Source organism: Dryobates pubescens, chromosome 12 (assembly GCF_014839835.1).
Source record: "Dryobates pubescens isolate bDryPub1 chromosome 12, bDryPub1.pri, whole genome shotgun sequence".
Lineage (NCBI taxonomy): Eukaryota > Metazoa > Chordata > Aves > Piciformes > Picidae > Dryobates > Dryobates pubescens.
The window spans coordinates 22861361-22887648 of NC_071623.1; the positions used below are offsets into that span (position 1 = coordinate 22861361).

Here is a 26288-nt window from a genome sequence, read left to right on the forward strand (position 1 = left end):
CATATTTAACCTCCAATTCTGTGCAAGTGCTTTTATCTTTCTCCCTTGGGGGTAAAATACCTGTGGCTCGTGGCTCAAAAGGAAGATATGCAGATACTTTCTAATGTCTAAAATATGAACATCTAAACAATATTATGAAGACTAGCAAAAAAAAACCATCACAAACACATTTTTATAAGGACATCTCTTCACTGTTGCTGGAAGGTGTCCAGAGAAGGGCAACAAAGTTGGTGAGGGGTTTGGAGCACAAACCCTATGAGGAGAGGCTGAGGGAGCTGGGGTTGCTTAGCCTGGAGAAGAGAAGGCTCAGGGGAGACCTTATTGTTCTTTACAACTACCTGAAGGGAGGCTGTAGCCAGGTGGGGGTTGGTCTCTTCTCCCAGGCAACCAGCACCAGAACAAGAGGACACAGTCTCAAGCTGCGCCAGGGGAAGTTTAGGCTGGATGTTAGGAACTTCTTCCCAGAACGAGTGATTTGCCATTGGAATGGGCTGCCCAGGGAGGTGGTGGAGTCACCATCACTGGAGGTGCTTAGGAAGAGACTGGATGGGGCACGTGGTGCCATGGTTTAGTTGGTTAGATATTGTTGGATGATAGGTTGGACTGGATGATCTCAAAGGTTTTTTCCAACCTGGTTAATTCTATTCTATTCTATTCTACAAATAAATACCAAAATACCACTTAGAGGCTCTGAGGTAAATTTTGCCAGAGAGGGTTTTTAAGCTTACCTGTGAACTACTCCTGCCCGGTGAAGGTGTTCAACTGCCAGGATAAGCTGACGGATGTATTTGCGCGCTTCGTGCTCCTCGAGTCTTTTTTTCTCATAGATCTTGTGCATCAAGTTGCCACCAGGGCACAGCTCCATGACAAGATAGTAGCTGTTTTCAGTTTCTAGTATATCCAGCAGCTGAGCAATATTTGGGTGGCGAATCATTTGCTGGATCTGCCCTTCCCGTCGCAGATTCTTGGTGACATAGGTGTCCTTTTTGGCTCTTTTCTTGTCAATTACTTTCACTGCCACCTAAAGAAAAAACAAGAGGTTGCTAGCAGTCACACCAATTATTCACTATTTTATATTAAAGAAAAACAAAATGTTTACAAAATGAGAAAAGAAAAAGCATGTCAGTCTCAGCTGGTGCACAACTGCCCAGGTCAGAGAGACAGCTGTTTTTCCAACCCCACTGACAATTTCTTTGTTTCCTTGTACGATGACAGACAAAAGGTACTGCAAGGAAAAAGGCAGCAAAGGAGAGGAGACACTCTCATTAACCACATCCAAACACTCAGCACACTTAATGATGGGCATTTCTTTTCTCTTTTCCCACAGTCTTCAGGCTGGTGTTGACAAGCTTTAAGTGTCATTTTTGGCTTTTCCTGGCTTTGGATATATGACTTCAGATGATATGTTCCCATAACAAGTTATTCAACTATAACCAAGTGTTAATTTTGCATGATTAAACAGAATGAAAACATGCTATGAAAACCAAAATAATTTGGGACCTGCTCTCTTGGCACTTTTTTTCTCTTTTAAAATATGTATGAAAGACGATTGTCTTGTGACTCCTGGAAACAAGCAACTCTGCAAAATCCAAGAGGGCAAACTGTGACTTTTCAGTGACACACCTCCTCACAGATGTCCAAGTCAACTGAAGTCCATCATGAAGGTACATAATAAAACCAAGGAGACTCTATACAACAATCTATGGCATGGAAACTTACGGCACCTACCCAAGTGCTCTCCTTCTCATTGCTGGTTCAGAACACCACATGAGAACAAAAGGATGAGACTGGCTAGGATATCTAGGATATTGCTCTGTTCTATACAGGAAGAATTTGCTTCCTTTTGTTGTCGTAATGGAGTCACTAAATAGCTGCAATAAAAGTATCTGCCTTTTTCTGCCTGAAATTTAGAGACACTTATTTATTGACATTTCTTATTTAGATTGGGTGCTGCAGACTTCCAGGTCATCTGCACCAGACAAAGATTTAACAGCTTGTGCCAAGCTGAGCAACAAAAGGCACCACAAAATCCTCCTCCTGGGCATTTTCTCAGAGCTCAGCAACAAAGGAAGCTCTTCACCACACGCCCCCGGGCCCTGCAGTTTGCCCATCATTACCCAAGTGACAGCTGCTTGTTTGTGAGGATGAGAGCGGAGAAACACAGTACTTGGTATTCCTGTGTGACAACAAATTTTACAGGATGTTAAAGACCCTTGTTTGTGTGGGTACAGGTCCAACAAAACACACAGAAAATGCCACATCTGCCCTGCCAGATGGAAGCACAAAGATGCTGCATCCGCATCTCCACTGTCTGCCCTGATTTGTCCTTATAGGATCTCCTGCATAACCTTACTTCCACAACGAGAAGAAATAACAAATGTGGGGAAAACCTTAGAGTTTTATTTATCCTAGCCTTGACACCCAGACACAAGCCCAAACAGCTTCCCTCCATCTCCAGTTTGTACAAAGCATCCCCCGTCAGGGCTGACAAAACTACTCGTTGCAAACTAACTCTCAACTACGGCAAACTACATTGTGACAATCCACAGCGCTGAGGGGTAGTGCGCTTCAGCACCAGTGCCCTCCTGGCTTGAGAAAGTGCCAAGCACACAAGCACATGAGAGCTCTCAGTCTGACCAACTTTACCTTTACTTTTGCTGCAAGTGAAGGAAAGGTTAAGTTAGCAAACATTTTGGTTTTCCTTGCAAGAACAAAAGCTGCAAAACAGTATGGTCTGGCAATATGACAACAAAAATAGATCCAAACCTTTTGACATGAACACCTAGAACCTAAGTCAGGTTTTATTAGAAGAGGAATAGAAGAATTAAACTACAGGAATGGGGGGTTTATAGTCTGTCCTAAGAGCCAGAAGTCAGTATCATTCAGTATGTTATTGTCTGCATACCCTTCTACTGCTAAAAGATCATTCTGATGAAATACCATTGATAAAGAGGTAAGGCTGAATACCACACAAGACAGCTGCCTGGGTGAAGCCCAGAGCAGCATCAGGACCATAAACAACTGGAAGCTACATTCCTGACTAGCCACATTAAAGTTCATTTAGTTACAAGATAAAACACCAGTAAATCAGAGCTTAACTTCACCATTTTTTAAAGCCTTAGGTGATTCACCAAGGAAACAGTCTTAAATTAGTACATTCTCCCATATAATGAGATAGAACACAGAAAGACTTGCATGGATTATGTAGACAGCAAACCACAGAAATTATTCTGGTAAGGACAAACAAATTCATGGGTTATAGAGGCACAAAATGCCAGATTGTTTGCTGGCAGCACAACACAATCTCTGCAAACATGTTTAAAAAAAGAAAAGAAAAAAAAAAGGTGGCATTTTCCACAGCTGCAGGATACAAACCATGGAGTATGAATAGTGTAAAGCAGTAATCTGTTACTTGCATTGGTAAGTTATCCCCATTTCATTGACTCAAAAAAGCACATTACTCCACGTGTGCACATCTGCTGTCCAGGCTGAGCATGGCTGTGGAGACAGGGACAACCACCAGAACCCAGGAGACAGAGCCAGATATGTGACTACTTGATGACTATTTTGCTGTCACAAAGAATCAGCTTTCTGGGCCTTAAGGGTAAATTTTGTCTTAGATTTTGACAGATACTTGGTCAGCTACTCTACCTATCCCAGCAGACGAGCAAAGCTGCTTTCAGATCTACCCTTGATTCCAAGATACCATTCTCACTTCAAGGCTTCTTGCACCATGAACAGAGCAGATGGAGCTGACAAAGGTGGAAACAACAGTTTTGCTTTGGCAAAGCATTGCAGAAGGGAGAGAGAAAAGTAAAATACCAGGAAAGGCTATGGCAGACTTGTATCTCCCACAGCAGGCAGAAAACTAGCTGTGGTGTGATATTGCTTGCTCTTAGGATAGGCATGAGACCTTGCATCCTCTCCTAGGTCTGTCTTGCAGCACAGGATGCCCCAAAAATACATCAGACAGATTCACCCCCTCTCAGTCTCAGGGGCTATTCAAAGGCCAGGGTCTTTAAAGAAACCTCTATATATCTGAATTAAAAACAATGTAGTTGACTCAAACACACAAGCAGCCTATTAACTTTCATCTGGATGTTCTGCACAACAGCTTCTAGCTTTTGTGCCTCTCTGTTGCACCTGGGTCTTCTTCCTTGCTACCCCTTTCACTCCTTTTTCTGTCCTCCTAAGTCAATGCTCTTTCCCTCGCACTGCAGCTCTATTTCCTTTGGTCTCTTGTAGGATCACTTTGCTATGCTAAATGAAATGCATTCCATTGTACAAGGCTTGTGCAAAGGGGTCAGCAGTGTCAGGCAGAGCTCCTATGGATTTTTTTCTTGTTTGGGTTTCTTGGATTTTTGTCTGATTTACGATTAACTTTGAAGCATACAGAGGAATTCTAGGGATCAAACTCTGTACTCAGTTACTCCAGGGCTGGCTTAGCTAAGCAACCCCAATTCTGAGTTCATTCAGAGTTAATTCAAGGTAAAGTTAAGGTTAAGATAACCTTAAAAGTTAAGTTATGCTTAACCAAAGTTAAGACCAAATGTGCCATGACACATTTAATTTTCACACTCTCCTGGTACAGTGTAGATTGTATGCATGTAGACCTGAAAATATCAATTCATGCAGGAGGAAAAAAGCATTCAGTAAAGAGAATACTATAGATGTTAGATAACCATAATAAATACTTTCAAGTTTCCACAGCCCACCCAAGACATGCCAATTATTCAGTTTTCCTCTCCCAAGTTTCAAGTAAGAGCTCTTTGTTCCCTGCATCATGCCTATCTCCTGACTTGAATTCTTGACTGGGATTTGCACAGAAATAATAATGATAAAGTTAATTATAAAGCAAGCAGTTAGTCTGAATATGTAGCAACAGTGGCTCTTGCCATTCAGTACTTTGCTTTTGGTTAAACCTTTGTGGTGTAAACACATAAATGGTTTATGTTATGGTAACAGGCTGTAGTTTTGGTTCCTAGGTCCTGAAATTGCACTGTTGGAATGAATTAATTTCCTGAAGTTTATGGTGTGACACATCATATGAGCAATTGCTGCTTATCTCAGTCTTCTCACTAAAATAGTTCAGGTTGGGCTAAAGCATACTGAAGCGGAGGTGAGGGGGAAGTGCAAGCACTTCCACAGCTCCTCGGAGGAGTTGGTGATACTGCTTACAGAACCAAGCGGCTAAAGCACCATCAGCAAATACAGGCACGTGTCATCACCCAAACAAAGGCACATGTTCGACACACATGGGCGGAAGATTTTTGCCAGCTAGTGTTTTAGGACAGTTTGGGAATCTGCAAGAGTGAGGAGGTGGGGTGGAGCTGACTGGCACTAAACTGCACAAAAACAGTCACAGCAAGGCCCTGAAGAAAAGCAAGAGACGGTTTAAAGGACCAGATGTTGCCTAGAGAAAGCTGGGAGCCAGAGTATCCATACACCCACGCAAGAGGCACATTTCACATTAAGCAGCACCCCATTATTTGTGGCCTGACAGCACTCTGAGCCTGCAGAGTCAGTGATGGACCTGCTTTGCCAGGCAGGAGAAACATCCAGGTGCTCAGTGGGCAGAAGTTAAAGCCATCTTTCCCTGTTCCCTTCTGCTGGCTATTTATAACCCCCGTGCAACACCTGGGAAAATCACAGGTCAGGAAGCAGTACTTCTGCTGGTGAGGGAACAATGTCTGCTTACTCAGTGGACGTGCAAAGGTTTATTTAGATCATTGCCTGACTGCTCTGCAGCAGTGTTTGTTTTGTCAAAGTGCAGCACAGTCTTACTAAGAGATTTTTTTTCCCCTTCAGACCAGCTCTTCACTAATACTTCATGGTAGGTGAAGTCTATTTTGAAAGCTTCCTATTTTTCAACTTCTGTTGTGCTTCAATAAGAATTTCAAGGCATAGTATGCCAGCAATCTACTGCTGATGGGAAACCCAATGTTGTATAAAGAGAGGAGGTTGAACACAAAAACAATAATACTGTGGATGAAGGTGGATCCAAGTCTGCCATACAATCTATTTTCAACTACACACAAAATTGAGAAGGTTTCCACTTTTTGGTTGGTCGTTCCCCACCACTTCATGCTGCAAAGCCACAGTTTTACAGTAAAGACATCTATCCCTCTGCCTAGCCTCCCCTGGTGAATCTGAGCTTGGGTCAGCTAGGCTGTATTCCACCTGAACAAAAAGCAAGTAACCATATGACTGGCAGTGACTTCAGCCACACAGTACATTAGCAGTTGGGGAACCCAGGTCTGAGTTCAGCCTTGGGTTTCCTGCTTGCCAGATCAGATGTGTTTGCATAGGCTGCCTCTTGGCAGAAGGATGCACCTCAAGAGCAGCAAGCCTTCCCCTCTGCTGGAAAATGGATTTTCTCAATGGCCTGTTGACTGAGTTTAAAGTCAAGCAGTCCTGAGTAATACTCATGTCAGATTCTTTCAATAACAACTAGAAGAACAGTTTCATAATAATGGCCTCAGCTTAGCAAACAATGTTATAACATGTTTAACTTTACAGAGAACAGAAAATGCCACGTGACCTTGCAAATTCAGGGCATGGCATTATGAGGACCTTTTTGCTGCACTCACCCAACTATTTGAATTGTTTACTTCTGCAAATTCTGTTCTAACTTTAAATAAGAGGAAGGCAGTTCCTGCAGACCTCTGCCAAAGGGAGATCCAGGCTGAATTGAGAGGAAACTGGTTTGAATAAGAATCCAGCAAGCACTGTGGGATTTGGCCAAGAGACCAACATAGCACAAGAGAAGCAACTTCAACTATCAGAGAGACTATTCAACTACTGGAACAACCCCATGTGCCTTTTTTCATTCCCCCATCCTCTTTTTTTGGAGAGTCTGCTCTGGCAGATCTGATGCAGATGATGCCAAGCCAGGCTGCAGTTCTGACTCTCAGCACAGTCCTGGGCCACGGGAGGTCTGGTGCACCCTGACCATTCTAGATGAAGTTCAGAGCTGCAGAATACAGGGTGGAGGGAATTCTGAAGAGACAGTCAAAATGAAGACCTGAGACTTTGACTTCCACGCCTAAACCTGCTGGGGTCAGAGTGGCTGGAGAGCAGCCAGGCAGAGAAGGACCTGGGGGTACTGGTCAGTGGTAGGCTGAACATGAGCCTGCAGTGTGCCCAGGCAGCCAAGAGGGCCAATGGCATCCTGGCCTGCATCAGGAACAGTGTGGCCAGCAGGAACAGGGAGGTCATTCTGCCCCTGTACACTGCACTGGTTAGGCCACACCTCCAGTACTGTGTCCAGTTCTGGGCCCCTCAGTTTAGGAAGGAGGTTGACTTGCTGGAGCGTGTCCAGAGAAGGGCAACGAAGTTGGTGAGGGATTTGGAACACAAGCCCTATGATGAGAGGCTGAGGGAGCTGGGGTTGCTTAGCCTGGAGAGGAGGAGACTCAGGGGTGGCCTTATTGCTCTCTACAACTACCTGAAGGGAGGTTGTAGACAGGTGGGGGTTGGTCTCATCTCCCAGGCAGCCAGCACCAGAACAAGAGGACACAGTCTCAGGCTGCACCAGGGGAGGTTTAGGCTGGATGTTAGGAAGAAGTTCTATACAGAGAGAGTGATTGCCCATTGGAATGGGCTGCCCAGGGAGGTGGTGGAGTCACCATCATTGGAGGTGTTCAGGAGGAGACTTGATGGGGTGCTCGGTGCCATGGTTTAGTTGTTTAGGTGGTGTTGGATTGGTTGATGGGTTGGACGTGATGATCTTGGAGGTCTCTTCCAACCTGGTTTATTCTATCCTATTCTATTCTAATCCATAAACCTTTTACTGTCTGGTTAAGCTTAGTCTGGGTAATGAGACAAATGGCCAGACCATGTATGTGTTTAACATCATTGTTAGTGCAAGCCCATTTCCAGCTCTTTTTTTGAAGTGCCCAAGAAGGCTTATGCAATTAATTAATTTTGTTTTCTTCCTTCCTTTCAGTGATAGATGTCTGGGCATCACTTGCAGCTTGCCTTGTATTTACCACTGTTCTCATCCCCAAAAACTTTAGCTTAGTTTTCAAAACCAGCTGGTGATTTTGGGTGGTCAATTCAAATCATATTAAACAGACCTAACTTTGAAGCCTGCACAGTTGTCAACACAGTCCTGAAGACAATCTCTTCAAGGGTATCTCAGTTAGGGTTTTATACAACTGAATCCAAGCATTAGAAAATGCCAGCTTCATTCACTGGACATCATTTATTCTTTCCTTTAGCTGTTACAGCTTAGCAAATTTTGCAGTACAGCAAAGGAATTTTTTGTTGTTGTTGTGCTTTTTTTGTTACACAGGAAGTTCCAATATCTTAAGAAAGAAAGCACTGAAGAAAAGGATCATCCAGGCAAACGTGTACCAGAAATCAATAGACTGTAAACCCTCAGAAAGAGTCACACATCTCACTCATGACAGACAGAAAGCACAGCTCTTCTCTCAGGACTATCAGACACATGTAAGTCCAGACACCACCACAAAACTACAAACTTAACTTTCACCTTGGGACTAAACACAATAAAACTACAGAAGATAACATACTTGATGTCAAGCTTTTGCCAAATTACCCTACAGCCTATACCACCCAATTCAGAGAAACTGTATGAGGAGGTGCCCAGGGTGGCATTTTTGGTGATGGGACTCTGGCTATCCCGATTGACTTTCCCATTCCTTAACAAACATTAGCATCCTATTGAACTCCTAAGAACTGCTTTCAAGGAAAACCACAGAGCATTTCTGCAAGTATCATGTGAAGGTAACCACTTGCTAACCATTCTGCTTACATCTTAGCCATTCACTTCAAAGAAGCCAGGAATTGTCCAAATCCACAGCAATGTGTAAAGGCAGACTCTTTAGTAATAGGAAGACCTCAATGACCTCTGGAGTTCTCTTCAGCCTCTAACATTCTGTGAAGCTTGCAACCAAGAGTTGCTCTCACAAATGTTTGAAAAGCACTTTCTTAGGCTTTAAAATGTGAGTTTTCAGGAAAGGCTTTAACAGTCAAAACCAACAAGTTGAGGTCTTCAACATTAGGTTTATATTTGAATAGCCACAGTCTTGTCCCATATTAGGAAGGGAAGCTGCCCCTGCTTATAAATCTTCTTGGTTGAGCAGAACAGAAACACTGCTAAGTGAGGTGGGGGTCTGTGCTCAGCCACTAACCAAGGTTTAATGCATTTAAAACCTGATATAACTATATCTGGAACTGTATTGTCCAAAGCCTCCTTTTTTTCAGAGCTGATTATTGTTCCTCGTGGGATGTTCTGGGTACTTTGAGAAATCATTGTGGGTTTATTGGGGTGGGGGGTGTGTGTGTGCTTTTCATGCTTGTAAACTATTGGCAGACGTCTCCTTTCCCTGACACATCAAGAAACTGGCAGCTTTGATAGTGAAGAAAACAAAACAAAAAGCAAGCAAGCATTCTGTGTTGTTATGGTAGCTCCCTATTAAACTCATGGTTTTGTAGTATGTTGGATTTTAGCTTTGCCTGTCAGGAATCTGCCCTGTTGATGTCAAGCTCTAGTTAGAAAGAAAAGATTAGAAAAGCTATCTCTGTCTAATCCAGGGTTTGAAACCCTGACCTATTCTCACAGCAGGCTTCACCAGCCTAGTGCCCACCCCTAGAGAAATCCTTGCTCATTATTAGAGTCATTCTCTAATTGCCACCCTTGTGACCAGCAATCCCTCTGCCCTGTAGATGCAGCCAGCCACTGCCTTTTTACCAGCTGAGAAGAGGCCTGAAGGTGATGTTTCTTGTTCCAGATTTCATTCCTGGTGTCCTCTCCCTCCCCTGAACCTGTGACCACATTAGCCACAGCTGGCTGGAAGGGGTGACAGTGATAAGCCAGACTTTGTAGCTCTGTTAGAGCTACATTTTGCTCATTTTAGTTTATTCTGTTTCATGTTTTTTTATTCCATCTGGACACAGGTGTAACCCTTCAGAAATAAACTGATGTCGTGTCATGTTCTAACTCACACAGAACCAGCCTGGAATACCAACTTCCTGCTCTTGTTTGCACCAAACAGGCAGCTGTCACTGAGCCACAGAGAACATCAAACCGTTGTTAGATGATTTGCCTTGCAGCAGTTCAGCCCAGCCACAGAACAAAACTGGTCCAGCATCAACACACTCAATGCTTCTTCCAAGCTGGTACATTCTGTGCTCCCTTCAAGAACATCCCCTGCAGTGTCCATTGGTTGTGCTGGAAGCAGGGGCTTTGGGATGTGGTACAAACATGCAGTCATCTCCTTGGGGCTGTCTTGCTGGAGGAGGAAGGCTGTATTTGCAAACCTGCATCAGAAACCTAGGCAAAAAGATCCATGCTAGAGAAAACACAGCCTCAAAATTAACTCCCTGGTGTCAGAATCTCTGTCAGTTGCCTGACAACATTGTTTATACTCTTTTCTGGGAAGCCAAGAGTTTTAACCAATTATTTAGTGCTTCCAACCAATTATTTAGTGCTTCCTGCCTCTTCACCAGGGCTGCTCAAATCAGCTCATCAGGGCTACCTGTTCTTCTGCTCTGTTAGACAAAATCCTCTTTAGTGTCACCAAAATAAAGGGAAGCAGAAACAAACAAAATGAATAATTTGTTACAAATTGATTGCCACCACCACCATTTTTGCAGCCATCCCAGAGCCAGGGGCAAGGCTCTCACAACCAGCCAAGTTACCACATGGAGAAACTCAGCCTCAGTAAGGACAGCCAACACCCATGGATGATATTGGAGTAGTCTTCCTAGCTAACCGGGGGGCCACCAGGCCCCCCGGCCTTTGTTGTCACCACCACCATCACCCAGTGTGCACCCAGGGGCACTCACCAGCGATGAGAGGAGGATCCTCCAGCCCAGAAGGGCTCAGTTTGGGGCTTCTGCCTTTTCTGGTGGGGATTAAATAGGGGAGTGGGTGGGGAGGGCCAAGTGGCCACACCTGGGGTGGGAGGAGACTCCAACGGAGCCCAGGTGCTCTGGGTTTGAGGGGGAGAAGGGGGAGGGGGGGTGGAAAGGGGCAGATATGGTGGGAAAGGAGAGGTGGTGGCGAAAGAAGGGGATTTTAAAATCACTGTATTTTCCATAAATCTTCCATGATGCACAACTGCAGTTCCTGGTTGGCTTTGCCTCCATGCAAAAAAACCAAACCCATCAGTACTTCATAAAACAAAGCACCATGGTGGCTATGACAATGAAACCTTTCCATATTTATCATTTTGCTTGGTGGGAAAATCTGTGCTTTTCAGACCAAAATAACAAATTTTAACAACAAGAAGTTCTCCAAGAGGGAATTTTGTCCCTGGATACCAGCAGACAACACCAGGATTATGAAGGGACTGAAGCACTGCCCTGTGAGGAGAGGCAGAGCCCTGGGGCTTTTTGGTCTGGAGAGGAGAGGACTGAGAGGGGATTGAGTGAATGTCTGTAAATATTTGAGGGTTGGATGTCAAGAGCGAGGGGACAGGCTCTGCTTGGGTGCACCTTGTGATGGAACAAGGGGTGATGGATGTAGACTACAGCACAGGAGATTCCACCTCAGCATGGGGGGGAAACTTCTTCGCTGTGAGGGTCACAGAGCACTGGAACAGGCTGCCTGGAGAAGTTGTGGAGTCTCCTTCTCTGGAGAATTTCAAGGCCCATCTGGATGTGTTCCTGTGTGACCTGTGCTGGATTCTATGGTCCTGCTCTGGCAAAGGGGGTGGACTTGATGATCTTCAAAAGTCCCTTCCAACCCCTAACATCCTGTGAGCTTGTGAACCTACCCTATGAAAGGTAGAAAATGATAGTCATGCCATGATAGTCATCTGATATCTCTTATGTTTGCCTTGTACACTTGCTACAAATGGAATATGGGGAATAGAGGCTAAGTTAATCATGTGCATGATGTGCACATACATGCACCGTGAAAAGACTGCTTAGTATCTACACAGTTGAGAGATGCATTCAGGTTTTATATTAAGCAATATTATCTCTGCTTCACACTTGAGTGACAACATTCAGTCTGACAGATGAATAGATAGCTTTTCTTTTGTATTTGCCCTGATATTAGTAAAATCAGCAACCTAAAAAGGTAGAGTCACTTCTGTTCAAGTATTCTGTTTTCTTCTGAGTCTCTGACAGCATAAGCCAAGAGTTTTGAGCTTAGCAATACACAAAACCAGCTGCTATAGAGACAAGTATAGGCTAAATGTACTATTCTAGGCAGGAGGCTACTCTCTGTGTTGGCAGACTAGATACAGCCAGGAAAGCCTGAAATCGGCCCCTGAAGAAATATAAACTCTTCCAAATAAGAAAGTGGTTCTGAGTATGCTCACTCAAATACTTTGGATTCAGGATGGCTCTAACAGAAAGAATCAAATCGCCGGAGAATAAAAAGAAAATTACCTACAAGTCAGAGACAACAGCATCCAGCAGTGCAGGAAAGGATTCAGGATGCTTTAGATAAGCAAATGAACATAAGCCCTCTTGATGCCACAGCCAACTTAAGCATAATCCCTAAAAGCATAAGCAGGATATGCTTATTAAAGTAAGAAAAGGTATTAATTACACCTGTTCAAGGCACTGAGGACACTCAGATTACTGTATCCAGTTCTGGTGCCAGTAATTTTAAAATGGTAAAAATTTGGAAAGAGTTCTGAAAAAGAGCTTCAGGAACAGTCTGAGGTCCAAGAACTGTTTGCCATAGCAAGTCAGTGAAGCTCAAAGTATTTAATTAGGAGAATGTTAAACACTGACTTGATGATTTTCCTTCAAGTACCTACATGAGGAAAAGATTTCTGATAACAGAAAGCTCTTTAATAAAATAAGAATTAACTTCCTAAAAGGTAAATTGGACAAACTCGGGCTATAAACATGATCCCTTTTTAAGACACAGCGAAGTAATGATAGAAACATCTTATCTTACAGACATTAATGTAGATCTTAATTGCCCTCCTTCCCCCTCCCCTTAAAAGTATGCAACAGCTCAACAAAACATTGATACAGATACTCCTGAAGAGAATACTAAGGCTTGTCTTCTATAGCAAGTCAGGCTGTATAACTGCTGTGATCCCAGAGGGCTTCAGTGCCTGTGAAGTCTCTGGTCAGTGCAGAGAGTGTCAGGGACAAGGCATGACACAGAAGGATGAGGGCTGACTCAGGCAAGACAGTCTGGGAGCCGTCAGCAGACACATCAAGGGATGTACATTTTGCAAGCTCTCTCTGACATCCTTGCTGGAGCTCCCCAGAGCAGAAGACATGAAGTGTCGTGAGGAGTCATGCAAATATTGATGCTGCTGCAGACAGCCCAATTCACCCACAGCTCTGCTGCTGACTGAATCAGCACAGTCAGATGAATATTTCCACAGGTAGATGGAGTCTTGCTGTGTTGAGGCACTGCTGTTTGTAAGGATCTACTACACAGTTGCTCCTGCTATGCTAAGAGCAAGGACAGACTACACGAAGGCTTTAAGACTGTCAATATGCCAAGGCTGTGTGCATGAACTCCTCAGGGTTTCCTCATGCTCTACCTTAGTGCCCTTCCACGCAGGACAGCAACCCCTGTACTTCTGCAGCTCTTCCTTGCTTTTCCTCTTGCTTCAGTCAGTCAAGAAGGAAACAGAGCACAAGCAACTGCTGATTTAACACATGACTACTGCCATGTCTGATACCATCCATTTCCACAGAGCAGCTCAACTTCAACATGCAGAGCCATTCTAAGCCATATTTCTCTTCAATGTGCTTTTTACTTCATGTCATACTTGTGCCATACTTCATGGACAACTATTCTTATCCTCTCCTGGACATGTTTCTGCACCACTGCTTCCATATAGCCAGCAGTCCCCTTCCCTCTCATCTTCTGCTTCACTCCCTTTTCAAACAAGTGAAAGAAAGACATATTTGTAGCATCTCTGCCACCTTAAATGGCCAGACCTTCAGCACACAGCAGCCTGCAGGAGATGGTCTCAAGGCAAGGAGGATGCCTTAAGTCTGCCCCTAGCCAGCTGCTCTGAGCAGAAACTTCCATGAATTACATTTTTTCTTGGTGCTGCTAAGTCCAAAGCAGAATTTATACAGCACACATGCAACCAGGTCAGCACAGTTCAGGAGCCTGGGAAGCAGGAATCTGTATGGCTACAGCACAGCCACATTCACGGGAAGGAACACATGACTTGTCTTGAGTGGGTCATGGAGGGGATCTATCTCGCCTCTGGCAGACAGAAACCAATTCCAGTGACCTTTCACCGCTCTCCTGCTCAGCTAATTAATGGGGTAGCCATAACTGCATCCCCTGAGGGAAAGCAGCACATTTTTACCTCGCTGGCCTCTAAAGATATCTAGACAAGTCAAGAGAGATTACACAGAGACTGACAGAAGTAGTGGTGGCAGAATGCCAGACCCAGAGATACATGAGGATGCACTAAAGAGGTTCCAAAAAAAAAAAATCCTTGTGAGCTTGTCAAAACCAGCCTCCAGGACAGAGACATCCCCTACAAGGAGAAAGCATATCTCTGCTTTGCCTGGGACAGCTAATTTTGCCTTGCCATTGACAAGTAAAATATTCATCAAGTATCACTTTCCAAATATTAGCTGTTTTTCAGAAAGTTTTTTTGACCTTCATTCATAAGGTAAGACTGACATGCTGAAACACCACCCAGCACTTCATGTGAAAACTCTTTGAGCTTAATGGGAAAGACATTCTTCAGGGCCTGCCACACAAACGCAAAGGGAGCCTAACGTGCAATCACCGCAGCAGATGGAAAACACGTTCAGACCAGCAAGGTCCTTATTTCATATCAACAGAAGCTGATGGCTACTCACAGAGGAGGCCAGCATGACAACTGCTGAAAAAGAGAGGTCCTGTCAAGACAGGTGTGGCTGTCAGGACAAGAAGCAGCCTCCAGAGCTGAGGCACAGCAAAGCACAGTTGATGCCTTGATCACAAGCAAACTGTATCCCATGCAGCTGTTTCTGATAAACCGTAACTTGCCTTCCTAAGGCTGAAAACTTCTTTCACAGTGAGATGGATGGTGATCTCAAGTTACATGTGGGGAAACAAAGGCAGAGGAGTGAAAGAGTGATACCAAACTGCATTCCTCCAACGCAGATCCTTACAGAAGAAACCTTGCTGCTCGTGCCATTTCCCATTCTCCTGATCGTGGAGTCATAATGCATGTCATAGTAAATAGTTCCTGTTTCAAATGCATAACTGGACTAATGGAAGACTAAGTGTCGCTGATTTAAAGCACTTTAACAGCAATACAGCTTTTAGGAGAGGAAAAAAAAAGCCAACAAATAACAACCCAAGAGCCACTGCTTTTGAGGTCCAGGTAACAACTTCCTTTGTGGTGGTTTAAACCACAGCAGATAAAACATTTGCAACTGCTGGGTGCCAAGAAAAAGGTGTCTTCAATAAAGTTTTTATACATGAATAATGTGTGCTCATGCTTAACTCTGTGGACATTATTCACAGAAAATAAATTTATTCTCTAAAAAAAAAATGTTTCCATGACAATCTTCCACAACAGGCAGAGAGCAAAGGAATTTTATTATATATAACTTATCTTTTTTTAGTTCTCTTTGTGGCAATGATTCTTCTCATAGCACTAGCAGCACTGATCTAGCACTGCAGATGAGAAGAGCCTTGCTGGGCCTAGTGTTAAAGGTGTTGGACTCAGCTCAGCAGTGCAAGAGTAGAGCAAAACACTGGCAGAAAAGAAAACTGTTCAGGGTAGCACCAGCTTTCCGTTCACTTTTTGTAGGTGGTCTCGCAGGGGGACCATGGTAACTCCTCCCAGACTCTTTCCATAAAGATGAGGTTTGATCCTGCTCATCAATCCTAAAAGCAGATCAACACTGCAGGGAGTCACCGTGTCAGTTTAGAAATAGGTACCTCTGCCCTAGTGTGGGCCCCACAGCCAAGCCCTTGATGGTGACTTCTCTCTTACTCCAGCAAAGCTTACTGGAAAAACCTACCCAGTTCTCTTCATTAGCATGACATCCATCAGTCCACCAAAATCACCAAGTTCACCACCAAGTCAAGAAGATCAGCCACCAGACAACACACTGGGAAAGCACAGCACAAGCCACAGAATCCAGAGGCTGGGGTTCTTCGCTCTTCAGCTTATCCGAAAATAACAGCTGAGATAATCTGGAGCTGAAGTAATTAAATGTGTGGCCTTATGGCAAGCAGCAGAGTACTCAAGATGATCTGAATTTAGCCAGTACGGGCTTGCTTTGGTTCGGTTGTATCCCATCCTGCTAGATGAGCACCAACATAACAATCCCTGCAATTCTTCTTCTGGCTGATACCTCCCCAGCTTTGGACAGTTTTAGATGCTTCTCTAATAAACTTGAAGAATAGCAAAGTCAGCAAGTAAACTCTCAGCTCATTTTATATTATTGTTCATACAACACAACAGCCTGGGTTTTAGACAGACTATTACAATTCAGTCGCCAGAAAGTCTGCTGCACCATCTCACAACTGCTTTCCTTCTAGGGTTATATCCTTGTGAAAAATGCTGCCCCTTAATAATCTCCATTTTCCCAACTGCAGGCAGACAGCTCAGGAGGGCAGAGGAGCAAAGATGCCTAGTGTGTTATATGCACTGAAGTGCATGAAGCTACAGTAGCATGCTCCACTTCATTGCTGGAAAAGGAGAAATAGCAAACTGCAAGCTGTAGAAAGCAAGATGTAGCTACCAAGACATTTACAGGTAACACAGGCCTACAGAAACAGGAACACAACTTTACACATTAAATATGTTAAAAATACAAGACTTGCAAGAACAACTAGAAGGATCCAGACACGTCCAGCACGAGCAGGGAGGTGATTGTCCCCTCGTACTCGGTGCTGGTGAAGACACACCTCGAGTATTGTGTCATTTTGGGCACATCATTATAGGAGAGATGTGGAGGTGCTGGAGCAAGTGCAGAGGAGGGTAACTAAGATGGTGAAGGGCCTGGAGAATAAATCTTATGAGGAATGACTGAGGGAGCTGGGGCTGTTTAGTCTGGAGAAGAGGAGGCTGGGGGGAGACCTCATTGCTCTCTACAACTACCTGAAAGGACACTGTGGAGAGGCTGGTGCTGGTGTCTTTGCATAGGTGATTAGTGATGGAACAAGAGGGAACAGCCTCAAGATACGACTGGGTAGGTTTAGACTGGACATTAGGAAGAAGTTTTTCACAGCAAGAGTGGTCAGATGTTGGAATGTGCTGCCCAGGGAGGTGGTTGAGTCACCAATCCTGGATGTGTTTAAAGGTTGTTTGGATGTGGTGCTTGGGGCTATGGTTTAGGGGTGAACTTTGTATAGTAGGGTGATCGGTTGGACTTGGTGATCCTGACGGTCTTTTCCAACCTGACTGCTTCTGTGATTCTGTAAGCATCACATAAGAACTACACCTTGTGTCAATTCAACCTAAACACTTGGCTTCCCAATACTGCATACATTACTAAAATCATAACAGTATACACGAAAAGCAGCACATTGCTGACATGCACTGTTAGTGACATCCTTAAAACTGCTGAATATAAACTTGAAAGCAGATTACCTCAAGAGGATAAGCAATTGCCACATATGCATCAGTTCAGTTCACTGCAGTGCACGTCGCAAGCTACAGCTGAAAAATATTAAAGCAATCTTCCTGGAAGACAGACTGCACTAATGAACAGGCTCTCTTGCCTATTAAAGCCTATTCCTGCTTATGTCAAGTATGCAACACAGAGAAGCATTAGAGAGAAGAGTGTGGCTTTGTAACAAGTGCCTGATGCGTCTAGCTGTCCTCCAGGTGGATAAACTCTTAGCAGATGATCATACAACAAACTGAGCAGGTAGATGCACATCAGCTGTTTGGGTTTATTCTGTTACAGTCCATTGCTGACACAGCAACCAACTGTCTGGTCCTGCTTCCAGCCAAGTTCGTACTGATGCCACTGCAACTATGGCACTGTCCTTCATGTAATTTTCTGAAGTATCATATGTTAACAAAAGAATATGTTTAGGAGTTTCAACACAAATTATGCATCTGCACACAAACACAGACACCTTCTGAAAAGAATAGTGTCAAAGCTGTGAAAGCAAACACTTAGATGCAAGCAAATGGCAAAATCCAGGCTGCAGAAGCAACCTCATTTCATTCCCTGAAGTGCATATAATAAAGAGCAGCCTATCATCCAGGTGCAACAGTTGGCAGCTGTTAATAAAAGTGAACAGCATCCTGGGAGAAAGCTACTGTGGAGATTTTCACTAAGCAATTTCCAAAAGAAACTTTTTGGATAGACATAAAATTTAAAAATATGTAGAGAAGCCAGCAAGAAGAGAACTACTAATTACTTTGAGAGAACAAAAGCATCTAGGAAACTGCTATCAAAGTCTCTTTCAAGGAAGAATGCAAAATAACAGATCAAATTTCAAATTAAGATCCTGTGGCTTTGCCCTCTGAAAGCAATGCAGCCATTCAAAGTTGCACAGTTTTACCTACAGCTTCACAATATTTGGAGGAGAGAGAAAAAGGAAAGGCTTGAAGTGAATGATGAGCGATCACCTCAGAAACTCGTGCTTGCAATGAATTAACTTCCTGGCTTATTTGGTTGGCAAGGTGGTTTGAAAGTGCCCACACACACGCAGAGCTCCCAGAATTCTGCAGTCAGACAAAAGCAAAGATCCTAGAACTATGTTGAGTGCAAAACAAATTTTCCAGATTTTAAGACAGTGCTACTACTTGGGCAACCCTGGATCTTGAGATGCAGACATGGCTGACAATGACAGGTCCTAGAGCAGAAGCCCTCCATCAGGGCTTCTGATGAAGAGTGTCAACGCTGCAGGGAAAGACACAGTTATCAAGGGCATTAACAGGGCAAAATGTCACTTTCCAACACACCCAAAAGCCATTGGCCACCAAGTCAAGTCTCCGTTCCCTGAAGTCTATGGTGGAAAACACAAGAAAGCTAAGGGCAAAATAAACACCATGACATGTGAATCTGCACATGGTATCATGACATCTGCTGCTGTCTGCTGGAACCGTTTTTGTCCATTCTTCTCTGCATCCACCTGCCTATATACTCTTAAATGCTTGCTAGATGACAGAACTGTGTGAAAATAGTCATTCCAGCCTTTGCCTCAGGTTAAGAGCTCCTGACCAACTCAGATGAGAGCAGCCTTCTCTGTCCTAACCAAGAAGAGGACAAAGGGGTCTTCAGAAGGAAGGAGGTGCAGTGGGAAAGGTGAGGGGCAGGATCAGGGACAGATATCACCATACACAGACTTCTCTATACTCTCATTTATGTAAATGCTGCTTGTGCCTAGTCATGGGGAGCATTTTAGAGGACAGCTACTTGGCTGATACAGAGCAGTCATGTAACCTGCATGGTTTGCTTCTCACATGGACTCCCTGGCAGGCAGCCCCAGGTCACTCTACAACTACCAAAAAGGCCGGGAGCTGCACCGCTCTCACTGCACCCATCGAATAGCACTTTGGACAGTGAAGGCAGAGCACAAGATGCACACAAATGAACCTGCTAAGACAGCATATAATTTTGGTTAACACACATGGCATAACATGCTGCTAGCAGGTGAGAGCTGTGCAGGTGCCCTTTGGAAACACCTCTCCCTTTTGAGGAGGGCCTGCTGGAGTGAAAGAGGCATTTCCAGCTCTCCGCAGGGAAGCTGTTCAGCCCACCCACCCCAGCACCTCCAGGGTGCCCAAATACACTTTCATATTTCTACCCTTTTCATACAGAAAAGCATTCTGAACATGAACCCTCATGTGAAAAGGCTGGGTTTAATATTAATTGCTTTGCCCTCACAGAAGAAGCTGGTAAACTGTATTTTTAGCAGCTGCTTCCCACTAAATAACATTGTTGCTGAAAGCCACTTGACTAACTGCAACTAAAAATGTACCTTTTTTGAGATTAATAATAGCACTGAGGAAAACAACAAACAGCTTTTTTGGTGGATGAGAAATCAACTGATTCTTTTTTGTAGTGCCAAAGACTACACCTAAAAGCAGTTTAATGTTATCTCAGTTCAAGTTTGTTTGTAGGAACTTTGGCTCGATATATTGTCACTCTGCAACAGCATATGGAGTTATTTGAGCACTTCCTTGGAGTCCACAGCAGACAACATAACCTATTTGGTCTACTAACAGGGCCTCATATCACCCCCACTGCAGTGATGGCAATGCATTCTCAGCTGTCTAAAAAGGTAAAAAGTCATCATCATGAGATATCTGCCTTTGCCCAACTTCTGTTACCCAGGGATTGACCCTTCTGAGCCCCAAGCAGAAGACTTGAAACAATCGGAGAGTATATTGGGCACAGGCTCCCAAAGTTAGCTGAATACAGCTAACTCAGTGGGGTTTCAGAGTCACAATTTAAAGCTAGATTGGCTTGCTCTTCATAGAGGGACTATGTTTTCTGAACATTAGCAATAAAGACTGCCTGAGCTGATCTGACAAATCAGCCTTTTACCCCAAAAAATGCCAGATTATAGACTGTGATAATTTTACTCAAAAGCAATGGAAAGAATAATCTGTTCAACATTCTCCTGCACTCAGCTAAAATACATTTAATTGCATCAAGCACTACCAAACATTTTTCAAGCCCAGAAAATACTAAAATGCCTGACATTATGGCAACATAAAGCACAAGAAGTACCATAAAGAGACTTGACTTCAAGTCCAATGCTAAAGACATTCATAGCGAAGGTTTAAAAGTCTCACCTTAGCTCACCCCCTCGCGCATAGCTGCTCATGGGAGCTGCTGATTCCCATGTCCCACAAAGGTCACTCACAAGGCATCATCCATCAAGCTGCCCCAAAACCAGCTGGTAAAGTAACTAGCATTTGGCCCAAAGCATATAACATCTCATGCTCTCTTGAAGACCTCTTTAGCTTCTAGCAATTTCAGGGTGAGGTAATGGCAGATTTTTGGCACACGCTTCGCATTGCCTTGATTCTGTACAATGCATTGTGTCAGCACGATGGATCCAAGCCTAGCTGGGGACTCATTAATCCACAGATTTCATTTCTAAACACACCATTTTCTGAAACAATAATGCGCATTAACTCCTCTCCAGTTGCTAAAGTCTGCTGCAAATCAAAACCTGTTTGGGCCCCCGTTACTGAAGTCAGATATCTCAGTGGCCATAAGGACCCGGGCTCAACCAAAAGAGCTCCCAGATGTTAGCAACACCCCTACTTCACACTGTTATGGCCATTTTATTGAAAATTAGGCAATGCCTTTGCTCAGCAGCAGGTTTACAAGACAAAAATCAGATGTCTTTTCGTTGTTGTTGTTTGTTTTTTTTTCAAAATACATGGAGGCACTAATCCTGGAATAATAGGCTCATAAAACATCATCTTGGAAGAATGCAGTAATTACACTGATCCAGCGAGCTGTCCACAGGAGATGGCTTTGTTTCCACACTTTGCTTTATTGAACTCCACTTGCGAGCAGATTAAGTACACACTCCTGCAGATTAACTTTTCCTCTGCAAGTAAGCAGACTGGAAGACGATACACAGCCAATTTCTGGGTCACCCCATGGAAGAAGAAACAGCATCAGGCCCTAACAGAGAACTATCTTCTCTTCCAGCCTCTAGAAGAGCACGGTGTCATTTTGGGGGGATTTTCCCACAAGACAAGAAAAGTTTAAGGACGGAGGTTGTGGTGGTTTTAGGCTATGTCTTTAAAATTTAGTTACAGATTTTGAGCAGAAAAGTAGGAAAAAATATAAATAAATCACTATTGGGTGTAAAAAGGAAAACGAAAGATTGTTCTAAACAAATTCATTGGAGGACTATCTGCCATAAACCAGGCTGTACCAAAGCAATTCTTTCTCTTTTCTGATCTCTCTCCGCTTGCTTCACCTGGGAAAGATTAATCTGCTTCTGGCTGACCTTGGCTTGGCTGCGTTGTTTAGTTAAGTCTAACCCATTGCTTTCTCTCTGCTCCTTTCACTCTTGGGATTAGAGGGGGGGGCTTCCCTGGTCTCTGACCAGGGGGATTTTCGTGTTGTTTGCTAATTGTAAGTATCTGTATAATGTTGTAAATACTGTATATTTTGTACATATTCATTGCATTCCATTGTAGAGTGCAGTTTTTGCTTGTAAATACAGCTTTCCTTTGCTTCTAACTGAGTTGGTCTGGCAAAGTTAATGCTGGGGGGGAAATTTCAACCCACCACAGAGGCAGGCAGAGCTAGATGAGAAAAGGTAACTGTGACATGCAGCTACTGATGTCATGTATTAGAGAGCTCCATTAACTCCAGCCAGACTTTGGCCATCTGATGTCTGGAGGGGGAAGTCTGTGCTAAGCATTTAGTGTCAACTGGACTCAGATGCTGGCACTGTTATACCTAACCCTCCAGCACCTGCTCTGCTGTTTACCAAGATTTGGGGGCAGGTGTTGATCTGCTGGAGGGTAGAGAGGCTCTGCAGAGGGACCTCGACAGGCTGGACAGATGGGCAGAGTCCAACGGCATGAGATTGAACACATCCAAGTGCCGGGTTCTGCACATTGGCCACAGCAACCCCATTCAGTGCTACAGGCTGGGGTCAGAGTGGCTGGAGAGTGGCCAGGCAGAGAGGGACCTGGGGGTGCTGGTCGATGGTAGGCTGAACATGAGCCTGCAGTGTGCCCAGGCAGCCAAGAGGGCCAATGGCATCCTGGCCTGTATCAGGAACAGTATGGCCAGCAGGAGCAGGGAGGTCATTCTGCCCCTGTACACTGCACTGGTTAGGCCACACCTCGAGTACTGTGTCCAGTTCTGGGCCCCTCAGTTTAGGAAAGATGTTGACTTGCTGGAACATGTCCAGAGAAGAGCAACAAAGTTGGTGAGGGGTTTGGAACACAAGCCCTGTGAGGAGAGGCTGAGGGAGCTGGAGTTGCTTAGCCTGGCGAGGAGGAGGCTCAGAGGAGACCTTCTTGCTCTCTACAACTACAGGTGGGAGGTTGTAGATAGGCAGAGGTTGGTCTCTTCTCCCAGGCAACCAGCACCAGAACAAGAGGACACAGTCTCAGGCTGCACCAGGGGAGGCTCAGGCTGGAGGTTAGGAAGAAATTCTACACAGAAAGAGTGATTGCCCATTGGAATGGGCTGCCCGGGGAGGTGGTGGAGTCACCATCATTGGAGGTGTTTAGGAGGAGACCTGATAGGGTGCTTGGTTTAGTTGATTAGGTGGGTTGAATGATGGGTTGGATGTGCTGATCTTGAAGGTCTCTTCCAGCCTGTTTTTATTCTATTCTATTCTAAAAAACCAATTCTATTCTCAGAGGGCACACATATAGCTTAATCAACGAAATCTGGTCCTTCATGTACCAGGATGCTCTTCTGGAGGTATTTTGCTATGGAGATAAACTATTTCTTATGTAAAATGTCATCTTCTCACAAAACCTCCTTCCATGAGCTGCTGCCACTGGTCCCCACTCTCACATTGCCTGTGCTTTTGCTCTCAATTCCATTCCCACCCTTGCCAGCCTAAGCCTCCTCTCCAACACAGCCTTACACTCCAGAAGAAAGGAGCCTGGGTAAGCAGATGTTTTTCTTCTCTTCTTATCACAGGCAGAGCTCAGTCACCCATGGTGGGCTCCATGTAGGCAGAGCTAGCAGCAGCTGTGAGGCAGAGCCAGTTTGGGCACATTTCAGCTGCCTTTGGCTGCAGGCCACACAAAAGCTCAGCAGAGGAATATGCCCAGAATATGCTGAGTGTCCATCAGCTTTCTACTCGAGGTGAAATTCTGATGTGGGGTCATGTGTAGGATAGAAAGCATTCACCCTCTGGTTAGAGGGAGGAACCTCACTGAGATAGGACATAACCTGAAGCAAATCATTAATTATTCTTATCTCTTAACTAAAATTGCTTATCCATAAATACCCAGAATTAAATAGATGGATTTGCTGGGAAGATGTACCTTTGATTAGTCAATTTCAAACGACATAACTGATCTTTCACCTACTGAAGTAGACAACAAGAGGTTCCTTTGATCTCATGGTATAAGATCAGGTCAGAAGGAGCTCAGAGATCATCATGTCTGTCCACAAAGATGGACACGGTGGGTCAGCAGGAAGGTAGTGTGATTCTCCAAGAGTTTCCACTTGTCACTTGGTCTCAGTATGTGTTATTCAAGACAATAAGGGAGAAGACAGGGAAAAAAAAAGAGAAAAAAAAAGGCAGACCTGGCATCTGAGACAGAAGTCCGTGTGGTGGGTCCTTTTTTTTTTCCACCCCTCTTAACAGACTGAGATAAATGTAGCAATCCAAAAATCTGGAGGTGGGAAGGACGTGTGTGTGCATGTGCATGTGCTTTTTATCAACTGGAGAATCATTGGATGTATCTGTTACCAAGGAGAAGCACATGCTTGGTAACAGAAGAGAGCAAAATTTATTTATTTTTTTTGCATTCCTGTATGCTAATAACCACTAACCTTATCATTTTTCTCATGATGAAATTCAGAGCCCTACGTTAAATTTTATTCCATGACATATTTACTGGAATGAAAAAAAAAAAAAAAAAGAAAAAAAAATAATCAAAGCCTGCAGGAATGCAAGCTGCCAAGATGCAACTGTAACAGCAGCACACATCCAGCGCGGCTGGAGCTGGAGGAAATCACACTGCACTTGGCTCCACCGGTCCAAGGAGCTTTCAGTAACAAGGTTTCCTGCTTTGGGGTAGCCCTCTGTCAAGCTCCTGCTAAAAACAGAGGCAGAAGTCAGACAGCTCAAATAACTCTTCATCAGGGCGCTCTAGGTGAGTTATCCTTGCTCTGTTTACCACCCAGTCAAGCCCCTACCACTCTTCATAACGTTGTGACAAGTCCTGATTGATGAGTAAAACCCCCCACTGAGGGGTTCTGGACAATAAATAATAAGCTGAGACCCTCCGCGGACTTTTATCAGCACCGTGGGGAAAGAAACCAAACATCCAGGCTACATCTCGTGTCTTTTGCCGCGCAGCGACATCAGCAACTACCCGCCGAAATGTATCCCGTCCCCAGACACGCACAGTATCTCCCATCGCTTTGACGAACGGGAAGTACCTCTGTGTACCTACACTCCGAACTGTCGCGACTAGGCTGCAACACCGTGATTGGCGGTCAGCAATACAATTCTCACCATTAAAAACACATTCCAGACCAAGAAAATATGCAACAAGGGAAATAACAAAAGAGCCAGATCAAGGCAACCTAAGTATTTCAAGGCATGTAGCACTGCAGCCACAGAACGCCCCGTACGAAGAGGGAAATCGCTTCCAAGCCTGAGGCGTGCAGCGGTATCGCGGATGAGCTGGGGGCCCCGCACCGCCCCCTCCAGAGGGTCTCCTTCAGGGAGTCTTATTCCCCTGGCCGGCAGGGACCCACCAAGCTCATCTCACACCCCGCCAATCCACACCTCCCCCGGCCCCAGCAACTCCCCAGGGTACCGGCAGCCACTTGAGGGGTGCCCGGCAACCCCGGTCCCGTGCGGTACCTTCTCTCCGGTGAGCACATGGAGCCCTTCCCGGACCTTGGCGAAGGACCCCTCTCCCAGCTTCCTGCCGATTAGATAGTTGCCGACCCGTTTGGTGTGCTGGAAGTCGCGGAGTCGCTCCCGCGGCGCCGCCGCCGCCGCGCTTAACCAGGCGGCCAGGAAACTGCACTCCGCGCCCGCCGCCGCCCGCCGCGCCTCCCCGCTGCCGCTTCCCGCCACCGCCGGTGGCTCGCTCAGGAGCCCGTCGCCCGCCGCCGCCGGCATGCCTAGTCCTAGCTCTGCCGCTGCTTCTGCCGCGCCGTCTGTCCCCGGCCCGCGGGGCGGTCACCGGGCGTGCGAGAAAGTTGCTGCAGGGAGAGCGCCGCCGGCCAGGCTGGAGCGGAGGGGCCGGCGGGCGGAGCGGGAATGGAAGGGGGCCGGGGCTGGGGCGAGCCGGCGGCGCGGTGCCCCGGGCTGCCGCCCCTCATTGGATCCGGCGCCTCCCCTCCTCCCTCCTGCCCGCCCGTCGCGGCTCTGCCCCGCGCCGGCAGAGGCTCCAGGCGTGAGGCTGCCGCGCCGAGCGGGGAGGAGGGGACCGGGGAAGGGAGGGACCGGCGGAGGGAGGGGGAGAGGACTCATTCAGTTTGAATTTGCGGTAATTTAAGCCGCTCGCACGCGGCGGGAGCAGATGAGAGCCGAACTCCGCAGCTCGAGTGTTTTCAAATCCGACTGGCCCCTCCTCCTCCCCGCAATCCCGGCACCCTAAACCGGGGGTGGCAGCTCATCCCTCTATGGAATTGAAACAAGGGACCTGGCAGGGCCGTGACTGTCTGCGTGTGACTGTTTTATTGTTGCCCGGGAATATCTTTTGTGCTGC

General features: G+C 45.4%; 1 protein-coding gene across 2 annotated transcripts in view; it reads right to left on the reverse strand.

Moving 5' to 3' along the window:
* HUNK (hormonally up-regulated Neu-associated kinase) overlaps positions 1–25925 on the reverse strand; it is a 67267-nt gene extending 41342 nt beyond the window's left edge. For both annotated transcript variants that reach the window (XM_054165981.1, XM_054165980.1), the window contains exons 1-2: positions 25433–25925; positions 729–1021 (exon numbers count right to left, since the gene is read on the reverse strand). In XM_054165981.1, coding sequence (XP_054021956.1) covers positions 729–1021; positions 25433–25696 — 557 coding nt within the window. In that variant the 5' untranslated portion in view covers positions 25697–25925. The remainder of the gene's footprint in view (positions 1–728; positions 1022–25432) is intronic.
* Between the last annotated feature and the right edge of the window lie 363 nt (positions 25926–26288).